Source organism: Halyomorpha halys, unplaced genomic scaffold, assembly GCF_000696795.3.
Source record: "Halyomorpha halys isolate HHAL.00 unplaced genomic scaffold, Hhal_1.1 Scaffold5.1, whole genome shotgun sequence".
Classification (NCBI taxonomy): domain Eukaryota; kingdom Metazoa; phylum Arthropoda; class Insecta; order Hemiptera; family Pentatomidae; genus Halyomorpha; species Halyomorpha halys.
In genome coordinates, this window is record NW_027106871.1 from 723,541 (window position 1) to 735,757 (window position 12,217).

Genomic DNA, 12,217 nt, shown 5'->3' on the forward strand with positions numbered 1-12,217 from the left:
TCAGTGGCGTAACGTTAATATAGCAAAAGAGGAACAACAAAAGCGTTTTTTATTATAAATAACGTATGTGATCACTATAACAAGATAGAGTGAATGACGAGTCGAAGATCAAGTAGTCGTCCATGGACAATAACATTTATTCAACAAATAAATTTCGACAACATGAATCTAGGAGGGCAAGGTATACAACTTATTTTTATAATTTATCTAAGTCATAATTGTTTGTTTCTATCTAAATTTAATTATTTTTCTTTCGATTTGTTCTCGTTTTCATGACTTTTAATATAAAAAAGATTGTATATCCAACTATTAATTTATTAATGTAGATATACAAATCATGCATTGTCCTTTATGGACTGAAGTGTCTATCACGACCATTAATATGATTTACTATTTGGAATTAATTAAAAAATTAATAAAAGTAATGAAAACAAAGTAAAATCTAATTTTCATAATTATAATTATGTTTCCAAAGATATCTGCGCAGCTTCGCAAGGAAACAATTTCAGATTTCCACCAGGTTTCTTAGTAAGTCAGAAACTAAACATCTTTCAACATTCTTGAAGTTTATTCCAGATAATTAAATTGTTAACGAAAGTCTTAATAGGACTGATATTACAAAAGGTACAGACTATTTTCGTATTTCGTAACCAAAGAGGTTAGGAAAGTAGTTTTTTTATTTTGAATTGTTTGTTTTGTTAAATTATAATAGAATAATTGATTCAAATAATAAACCATTGTGTAATAATTGGCAGAATTGTCAAATGAAAGTTTTAACAGCTTGAAGACAGTTCAATCAGTAATATATATCTATAAAATAATATTTTATTGTGGCTAGTAAATATATTAAAGAACTTATAACTTATAAGGTTTTTATGATTTACCGCTATAACCATCCCCCGCTGGTCAAAATAGTCCGCGACAGGGGTGACGTTCTTGAAGAAGTTGTTGAGCTCCATCCTTGCCAGGCTGAGGACGACCTGACCCAACTTGGCTCCGTAGTCGATCTGCCGCTCCAGCACTCGCTGCCTCCACGCAATCAGAACCACTCCGTTCACTATCTGGATCTGGAAGAAGGGAGATTATTGAAGACATCCTACCAATTGCTGAAGAGAACACCAATGGTCCAAGAAATGATTGTATCGTTTTAACATTATTCATATAATTTAATTTCTTATTTATTTAGTAAAAATTAAGCATCCATTTCATAAATTAGAATTATTTTGGGACGCATTTTCGGTCCAGTGAAATATGGTCCAATGTGGTGGATGGTGGTAAAGAAGATTCGAGGACCCAACTCTAAGTTCAGAAGACTACTGTATTTCATCAACTAACTTACGAAAGCAGCTTGAGGACGAGAGCACGCATTATCCTAACCCCTTTTCAGACGTTTAAACTATTTAAACTGTAATTAGAGAATTAATAAAAAAGTAATAATAATATAATATTACTAATAACCATTCTGAAAATTTAATAAAATATGAATTTTGTAAAAGAAAAATACCTATGACCCAGATGTCTGGAGGATAGCCTTTGGCCGGACCCATCTCTAAGTTCAGAATTAGAAGACTGCTGTATTCAGCTTGAGGAGGAGAGAACGCATTAATTGGTTGTCACGGCGAATGAAAGGGAAGAAGGCTGGTTTTTAATATATTCTAACTGTCAACACTATTGGATATAATGGGATTACGGTATATTAAATCATAATATACAATTGCAAAATTGGAACTCACTCAGTTAGCTCCCAACTTTTTTTTAAAAATGAGCTGAGAACTAATATAGATATATATCTATCCCAGACAGTATCAAACAATGACACGAGGAGGTCCCTCACCTTCGGTTTTTAAAAATAGTTCCATTTAGAATGGATTTTTCATAAGTAACAAATAAACATTACAGGTAACCTTAAAATACCAAAGGTAGTAAAAGGTAATATCCAACACGATATATTCCTTTTTTCACAGTAAAGCACTCACTAATTCACTGTTTCTTTTCTGTTTTAAAGGAATCGGAAAAAAAAAATCAAACAATGTTCCAAATACTAACGTACGTATACTTTCCATAAATACTACTGTAATCAAAAGAAATATCCTAGAAAACATTTTCTTTTCTTCTAATCGAACATTAGAATTTTTTTTAACTTTCAAATTTAATTTCCTCACTTTTACTGTATCCAAGCTTTTCGAAATCGCAGATCTTACAAGCAAATTACAAATTTGAGACTTGGAATATCTTTTAATTAACTTTTCAAGATCGAGAAAATAATCCTCTTTTTATTTCCTAATGAGTAGAACAAGTATAGCAGACTAATAAATCCAGGATTTAGTGTCACACGCTCACCTCATCACTTTAATTTTCATTCAAGTTCAACGGGTTTTCACGGTTCATCTTTTAAGCAAATTGTAGGCTAAAGTAAAATTTAAAGATTATCAAACGCTCAATAACTGTTCTATCCTTTTTTTTATAAAGTGTAACTCGTACGCCTGTATCAAACAGGGCGTTTAAGACGTTTAAATATTTAGTTTTTAATTAATCGATTTAAAACGTTTAAAAAGTTATGATTTGTCATTCCGTCACCCACTTCTCTTGTTCGTAATTAAATCACCAAGGGTATAAAAAGTAAAAACCTTTATTTTTTGCTTTAAAGATCTAAAAATTGTATTTCAGTAGTCGTGAGCTCTGTTTTTTCATGTGATATTTGCAGGACTAATTTTTCTGCTATTATTTGTAGGGTATTTATTTGAGTAAAAGCCTCTCCCTCTGATTCTGCCAACAGTACGAGATCGTTGGCCAAACAACTCACTTTTATATGATTGTTTTTGTTCCCTACTATGGCTCCTGAGTTATTTTTCCCCCCAGAATTCCTTCATGATTTTATCCAGGACTATGTTGAAAAGTATTGAATCTTTTTTTTTTTTTTTTTTTCCCCCTTGCCATTTCTGGCATACGGGGCGCGGGAGCAGTGGGGTAGTGCGCTGGGGTTTGCGCATGCCACTGCTCCCAAAGATCACCACTTCTTTTTTAAAAGTATCGAATCACAAGTATTGAATTATTGAGTCCGCAACATTGTCTTGGATTATGAGCGATCCAAGATACACAAACTCCGGGACTTTTCCAAAAGTATTTTCTCCGATCCTGATTTCTTCACCGGGCCTGGGGATTTCCTCTGTGGTGTATTTGGTCTTTTCTGTATTCACTTCAAGCCCCATTTACTGAGGAATTTTTCTCTACCTTCATCCCGCCCCCGAAATCCTGTTATTATGCTCGGGTGAAAACATTTCCTAATAGCGTGCAGAGCAGAAAAAAAAGTACTTAAATCGAGCAACATTTCAAAATTAGCTATAACTACAAACTGGTAAATGAATGTGTTAATGTTTCTCTACAGTTTCTAAGTACTACCTCGGTCTGTAAAGATTGCTAAAACTACACCAAAGGGGAATTGTTGAACATAGATGATAAATAGTGAAGGGGGATTTTCTGGGAATTCATAAATAGTCTAGACCACTGTATGAAGTAGTTTATCTCAACGCGATAACTTTAGAAACTACCACTTCGATTTCAAAAATTATTTCTGTGTTTGGTAAACCGTTTATTGAGCAAGTTTTTTTGGATTTATAGCGTTACGCTATCCCAAGTGTATTATTTAGTATATTTTCTCAAATAATAATACCGAATGTTATTCATTAAATCAGATGCACTTGATCATTTACTTGTGTACACAAATACATTTACAGATGTCTGAAAGAGTCACCAATAAATTTAATGCGTGTGAAACAGCGAGGCTGAGTTAGTATTATAAAAAATAAAATATTAGGGTTACATCACAGAGACATCAGTTGGCAATTAGGTCAATGCCGGATCCTATCGATATCAGCAACTAGTTTGGGTCAACATCGCCCCCTCCATTTTATTCCACTTAGAAAATGGAAAAGTGAAATGGCTTTCGAAGACAACAGTTAATAACTATAATAGTTTGCATCATTTAGACTAGTTCGGCGAAAAGATCAATTTAAATTATACTTTTGAGCAAAGATAATTGGGCCATTTTAGATTTCTACGACGAAAAATAATGGATATTCCAATTAATGGAAACAAAGAAGCCGTCTTCTTTCATTCTCTAATAATTGCTCTAATTTATACGAAATTTTATGTATAATTACAGATTCTGAAACGAATTGTGCTGTAGTATAGGTTTTACCGTGAATATTTCATCAGATAATTTTTTTTTTGGCATTCTGCATTTTTAATCTACTACGGAAATCATAAAAGTTAAAAATTTATACCTCAGCTTCCTTAACAGACGAAATGCCAGGGCGAGTTGAAACAGGACCTCGTTTATCATCGACCAACTAAATAAGACACATATTAAATGTAGAATAAATTATATAAAACGATTAACGAATGTTTGTGATACAAAAGTGGTATGTAAGTTGGTATTAATACAACTGTTCTAGATCGGAAGGTGTCACATGAAGTTTTGGTAATTTGGAAAGTAAAGTAGAAAATATAAGAGCTATAGTTGAGGAAACCTTTCGATAAAGGAACGGCTGAATAATAGTGTGATGATTATATTTCTTTATTTACTTTTGTAATTTTTTATAACAAAAGAATTTTATTATCTAGGCTATTATTTTATTTATTCCATTGTGATATTTAACATTATATTGATGTTTTTGGCAATAGTGAAAACGTATGTGTACTGCGGAACTGTATCGCCCAGCGCCGTATCGCAACTCGGACTAAAACAAACAATTTGATAAAGCGATTTTGTAGTAGCCTAAGAGAGAAATTGATAATTAAAACTAATATTTGTTTTTTGTCCACAAGTAGAATTTGAAAACTTTAAGATCATACTTTCTTTACATATAGAAAAAACTATGAATTTGTGTCATCAATAATAACAGGAGGAGAAACAAAAAATACAAGGCAAACTAGAATTATTTTTCCACAAAACGTTACACTTACATTTGATGATTCTCCTCTTTCCCTATTGGACCTTTTCAAAAGTTTTAACTTCCCCTGGTGGTCTACGTTGAACATCATGGAACATAATTTGTTTTAGGCAAAATGTTAAGCACTTAAGGAGGGAAGTAGACAACCGACAACAATCATATCTATTAATTCAATCATAAAGTTCTGTCTCACTATTATGTAAAATATTAAAGCGTTTAGTAATAATTTTCACTCCAAATAATGAAATAAAAAATGAAACCAGCTTAATTTACAACCTGGTAGATGTATTTAAAATAAAATTTAAAGTTATTCTATTAAAATTAAAATGACAAGGTTAGGCAAAGGATGTTTTTGGAATGATAGTAATTTTAGTCTTAATTAATTTTTAAAATACCTTGTTGGAGTATTCGACGACATCCCTCATGTTTCTGGGGTAACCGGAAATGAGGAATGCTTTTGCCGCAGGTGCCATCTTCATCTCCAGCATCAGTACCTCAGTCACGGTTTTACTTGACAGTTGATTGAAATCCTTCATTTCCGCTGGAAATTAAATGAAGTTTGTTAATTATTTTGTATTTGCTTTATTTACAATAAACTGAGATTTCCCTTAAGTATCAGGAGGTAGTTGAGTTGATCTTATTATATTATATTTTGTATATGTATGTATGTTTTTTAATTAGGGATGACAGAGGCAACAATTAGTGGTTACATTATATTAAATTAATATTTGGAAGTCCACTTGTGAAATTTTTATTTTTTTTTTAATAACATTAAGGAAAAATGACTAAATGTACCCTAATTTTATTTTTTTTAAAACAAAATATCTCTTGTGATTAGTAAGATAATAATAAAAGAAAATAAACAAATTCAAGAAAATGTGACATCATTTTCTTGAATTTGTTTATTTTTAATTACTATATATTTTATGTCAATATACTATTTGACTAAAACTGAAACATTCAACGCTGAATTGTTTGGAGGAAATAGAGTGCAATGATCAAAAAAATGTGACTTCTTCTCCTTGTGCTATAATTGCTATAGATATGTTCTTAGGATCCCACAAAATTTCTACAAAAGCTTTCTACAAAAAGGTTTTTAGAATTCTGTTCACTAAGCTCGATGTTAAAAAAAAAAATAGATCCCAGGAAGGCATTTCTGATTTCCTTGGTTGTTGTAAAAACTCGGTATTTTATTTATTACTATGTGATTATGACAATTTTATTGGAAGATTGTTTTTATCCTACTAATGTGTTAACAATTACTGTGTATAATCAGTCCTAAATCAATAAGCCTTCACAGCGATGTTCAAAATGGTGTGCTTGTAAGAAGTGAATTGATTGGAAGATTGGACAAGTTTACGCGCATTAGTCCTCACATAAGCCGTAAATCCTCACGGGATGTAAATACCACTCCGTCAGGTATTTACTTACGGTCTTGAAGGGGGTTGGCAAGTCCTACAGGTTTTCATTTTAGGTTCTCATAGGATGGAAACTCCATTTCGTAAGATATTCGCTTACGGTGAAGTGGTTACCAGTCCTACAGGTATTCGCTCTAGGTCTTGAGTAAAGGAGAGAGGTTATAGAAAGGAGCAGAGATCCAGAGAAATCAAAGTATAACTTATTTAGGTAACAGAGTAACTTAATAGGCTAGATCTGTAATGTAAGTTATGTGAAAATCGTTTTGACTACGAAGTAAACTTTTCATGTGAAAATTTGTGTCAAGTAAATGGATTTTGTTTTTATTTGTAATATTAAATTCGATTATACGCATTTAGACAATGTTAATAGAGATAAGAGAGCTCATTCACACCATATTAACGGAGATATATAAATTAAATGTTAACAAAATGATAAATATATAAAAAAAAATTTAACACATTAAAATGTATTAAATATTTACATTCAGCCTGGGGGACTTCGAACTGAGCTTCTCTCTCCAGTTACGAAGGAAAAAGCAGGTCTCCTGAAGTTCCGCCTCATTCGCATCACTGGTACTGAAAGCCAGTGGATGTAGAGCAAGGAAGTGATTCCAGCTTCCAACGCTCAGAACTTGAGTGGATAATCTGGCCATTGGCAGAACTTCAATATAATTATTTACAATAGATCTCGGGGCCACTGCTGACGACTTCAACCTTTGGGAGGATCGTTGGAATGGCTGAAGCTTGCTAAGGATTGCGTTGAAGGGTATGGAGATAACGGAGTTTCTCATGTAATATGGTGAATTTGGCTACAATATGATTTAAGACAAATGGGATATTAAGGCCATGAATATTCTTGGTTACATAGTATGGAACATAGACTAATATTTGAAGGTCTTTGGACTGAAAAGAAGTTAGATCATTTAGCAGTACCCTACAATTCTAGTCCATAAGTTCAAGCAGATTTTAATATTGTCTTGTAAAGTAGTAGTTTGTCGTCAGTTGAAAGCTGAGATTTTTTATTTAGCAGAGTAAATGAATTAAGATAAGATTTTAGTTTGAATATCACACCTAGTACAAAGGCCTGGCTACTCACGAAGTGATATGTTTACTTGACAATAGATCACCTACCTCGAGATGCTGTCAAGATGTGTGTGTGATAGGGTGACGTAAAGTCAACCTTATCAAATATTCAGATCTTATCATATCAGACTCGTCAACCCTACTTCCTTTGGTTCGTTATATGTCAGTCTAAATAATGATGATAATGCGATAAGTTGGATATTTCCATGAAATAATTCACGGATTCATGGAAAAACGGTGGTTCTTTTTGAAATATTATATGAAGATTATAACCTCAGGATAAAAGACCGAACACGTTTTAGAAATAAACAGGTATGTTATTAAGAAAAGTAAAGTGTATTTGTCTTCGGGCAATTTTTCGGACTGTACCTGAATATCGAAATTAATTGTAATCTTTAATTCAATATTCTTTAAGAGTTGAAATTTATTTTAGGAACGCTTAATGCAATCGGTTCTTATTCTCTGATAAAATGTACGGGCATATACTTATTATAATGAAGCATGATACTTACGATTCATGAAACATTAAATTTTTAACTAACATCCATAGGTAGTATCACCGTAGTATTAAATATTTAAGTTGCATTTAGGTAATGGATACCTACAAAACTTAAATATTTATAAAAGCATTAATTTTTTTCCTCATAACTTTTGTAACATGGTAGATTGAAGATGGTAGATAATATGCAGTTTGACTAACCTGCTTTCAAAAGTCATTATAAAGTTTTATCTAATACTTCACATCAAAAATTTAACTGTCAAGAGACAAACATGCGATATATAATAAAATAGGACTATGAAGGTTAGCGGCTAACTGGATAACATCAATATTGACCATCGTTTAGGCACACCATGACAATTTATTGATTTCTTTCTCTCTCTCCCTCACCCTCTTTTTACAATTACACACTAGTTGACCAATACCGCTGTTCATAGAGTTAGCATAATTAGTGATATCTATTTGTATGTGTGTATCTTTGAAGTACTGGAGATTAGGACAATAAACAACTATAGTTAGGCAACGTTTAGTGACTTTATTATTCAAATAGTCATGTCCTATACTAAAACAAAAACCGATTCTTTTTCTTTAGAAAAAAGAATTTCCCTAATTATTAACACTATAATGTACAAAATACAAGTTAAGATTAATATATGGAAAATTTGTTCCTAATTGTTTCATGTTGTTTTATTTTTGTTCTACATAACAACGACATTACTAGTAATAATTCGCACAAGGTTTGCAGATGTACTGGGTTAGAGTGAAAAGTTCAGGTTTATCGTAAGCTAATTGACTAACAAGAGAATATCTAAAGTAAAAAATATTAAAACTTGTCCCATAAAAATTTAAGGTTCTGCTACAAATCTTGTATATGTTTGTCTCAGTAATATTACAATTATGTATAATATTTCTATTTAATAATTAGTTAAGAAAATATTTTTAAAAAACAGCTAGCCCCACAGTATCCTTTAATAATATCCCTCTTATTCCTGTCAAACCGATTCGTTACTTAGGACTACATCTCGACAAACGATTGACATGGAATCCTCATACAAGACTAAAAAGACAAGAAACTGCTCGTCAATTCTGACTATTACAACATTTACTAGACAAATGGTCTACACTGCCAATCCATTACAAAAGACTGATCTACATGACTGTTATAAGACCTATTTGGAAATACGGAGTTGAGCTTTGGGGCTCCACTGAACCATCAAATTCCTCCTGAACCCAACCCTTACAGTCCAAAATCCTCAATGCTCCTTACTTTCTCAGAAATCAAGTCATCCATCAGAACCTCAATGTCCCATATGTTTTCGATTTGGCTAGAACCAGATACCAATCCTTCCATGATAAACTTTCCAACCACCCTAATCCACTTGCTTATAGACTGGCTTCTCCTTCATTACCTAATAATCCTCCTAGGCGTCTGAAAAGAAGATCTATTCTAGAAATGTTATTGGAGTTCTATCAATGGGAAATTCTCCACATGTTTGTATCATGCCACTATATCACCTACAGAAAATTTACTTGTTGTATATTTTTATACAGTTGTAAATAAAAATAAATAAATTATTTAAAAAAATAAAATAACTTTTTTTTCTCGTTGTAAAACGTTGCCTCAATACGTTTGTTCTATTATTGGTTGATGCTCTTGAACCTCAAAAGTATGTATTGATAACAACAACAACAAAAATAATGTATCCACTTCCGAACTGAGTAAGTACCTTAGAGTAAGGATAAGAAGACGATTTGGCTTTTCAATTAGTGTATTTAAGTGATAGGATGACCTTTGTCACTCAATGGATTAAACAGAATAAGGGGTGCGTTCTTGGAAGTCAGTTATCTTACCACGAAGACCATTTTAAAAAGTGTGGTCCTAGCGATTCTGAGGTACGAATCAGAATGGTACGTTTTGACCTCACATCTATGAAGAAGATGCTGCGGGCGAACTTGATAGAGGAATGAAATGGACAGTGGTTGGCGAACCAGAAGGGCGATATCTTTGAAAAGTTCAGTAAGACGGTCAACCGAACACTGGGTTGCAGTGTTCCCATCCCCATAGTTCATTGTATAATGAAAAAATAAATAAATTGTTGATTATTGGTAACAGAGGGATGGGCGAACCTATCTAACTGCTGTCCTGCATGCCAGAAAGGGATAATAATTGGTTAATAATAATGATTTCATGGCACCTTCAAAACTAGCACAAAGCTACGTTGAAACAACGCTATCAATAAAGCAATTAAAAATTTTAAAGAATAAGGAAGAAAGAAACCGGAAGAAAATGACGAAGCGAAAACGTTGAAATATGCACGTTATTACAGTAGCGTGGTTTTACACAATTCATAGCGGTGTCGATGACTTTCCAAGAATCCTTCAAATATGCAACGACTGTCTCTCGATAAATGGGTCACTATCGCTTCCTGGCTCATTTACCAATTAATGTTTTGTTTGTTTAAGATAGCAGTAATAGGAGTTCTGGAGGATGTCTATCGCAGTGGGGCGTTCAATGTGCGTGTATAATAAATAGCTATGTAGGTAGGGAGGTAGAAATGTATTGCATTACAAAATGGATTATATTTCCTTTAAAGGAATTTTTACTGATACAAAAGATGGAAAAAAAATCGAGCTTACATATTATTTATTGTAAATAAATAATATTTATTTTGTCTTTAGTAAACGAAATACTGAAGCCAATTAGCAAAAAAAGTTGCCGTTTGAATTAAATTTTCTTTATTGTGGGGTTGTATCTAAAATTGTGTGACACATCATAATCATTCTATTCGTTATATATCACTAATCTTTTTTTTATTTATTTATTAATTAGCTGTAATTTAAAAATTAATTTGATTTTTTAAATCATCTAAAAGTTATTCACTAATTCGTCTTATTCAAAGTCTATCTCATGGTTCAGGAGTACTTCAAGAAAATCCTATTTGCAGAAAGTCTATATTAGTACTACTTCTGGATTCCAAGATCTAACAGCATGGATAGTTGAATTTTTATTTATGATTATGACCTATACACGCTGCATTAGAAGACCAGTTTCATTTCAAATCGTAATATAAATCACTAATAGCTTCTATTCTTTTCTTCAAAGGGTAGCCCCGTAGGCAAGTTCCCGTGAAACGCAACCCTATTTCTTTGATGGTATTGTAATTTTGACAATTCTATCAAAGCTGCCCTTATTATACATTTAGGAGATCAATGGAATATATTTTTTTAATGAGGGTTCTTAATATCCGAGGAAGGTCACAGCGTGTCAAGTTCAGGTTCTGACCTACTGCCTTTCTTATGGTTCTGAAGTCTTTACCTTATATAGGAGGTCAAGTCTCAGATATTGTTTAAAATTGCGATTTTGTTTTCGAATATAACATATATGATTCGAAAATATAGTCGGGGGGTGCGGTCAGCAAAGAAAAACATAAATAAACAAAAAAATATTTATTTTTGCCGACGTTTCGACCCGAGTTTCAGGTAATTCATTTCCCATTCTCCATATTTCTTCTTCTACCTTCCTTTTTGATATTTTTAGACACTACTTACATATCTTATATTACACATATCTTCTTACCTTTATAATATTATATTTCATCTTTCACTGTTATAAATCTGCTACTGTCTAATTCCATGATTATCAAGCATTTATTTTTATTATTTTTTTTTTTTATGCAGCTTATGTGTGACGGTTGTGACGTTTATAAATTAAGCCAAAAGTTAATTAAAATAATAAATCATAGTTTAAGAATCTGCAGCAATGATTTGCTGTATCTTTTAGGGTCTGGTGGACCTAAGTGTAAAGATGGGCTTGACCAGGAATGAATACGGAAAGTCATGTTCATAAAATTTAGCTCTATGATTACCTAATTATATATAAATATTTTTTCGGGAATGCGATAAAACTGATTATCGCATTCCCGAAAAAATTCTACCTCCTTCAAGACAACAACAAGATTTGCTTTAAAAAACAAAACAAAAAACACAAAATTATATTTTATGAGGAAAATCTTTGTTTGTGAATTTGGAGTTGAATAGCCGCCTGATTTATGTTCCACTCATTACCCATTGTATTCATAAGTAATATTTTGTATGCGATATTTATTTCATTTATCAATTATAATTAAATGTGTGCATATAGTCTCAATATTCTTTATTCATTTCTTGTTCGAGTCTGGTTAGGCCGAAACGTTGGAGTTTCAAGAGAATCAATAAACAATGTTAAGGCTATATAGATATATTTATATTATATATTTTATTATTTT

At 32.1% G+C, this 12,217-nt stretch overlaps 1 protein-coding gene across 1 annotated transcript in view; it reads right to left on the reverse strand.

Moving 5' to 3' along the window:
- The window catches only part of LOC106692419 (adenylate kinase isoenzyme 5), a gene marked incomplete at its 5' end in the record, with an annotated part of 45,416 nt that overhangs the window by 17,787 nt on the left and 15,412 nt on the right, over positions 1 to 12,217 (reverse strand). The window contains 2 exon segments of the mRNA XM_067045194.1: positions 885 to 1,067; positions 5,348 to 5,493. Of these exon segments, the coding sequence (XP_066901295.1) occupies positions 885 to 1,067; positions 5,348 to 5,493 (329 nt within the window).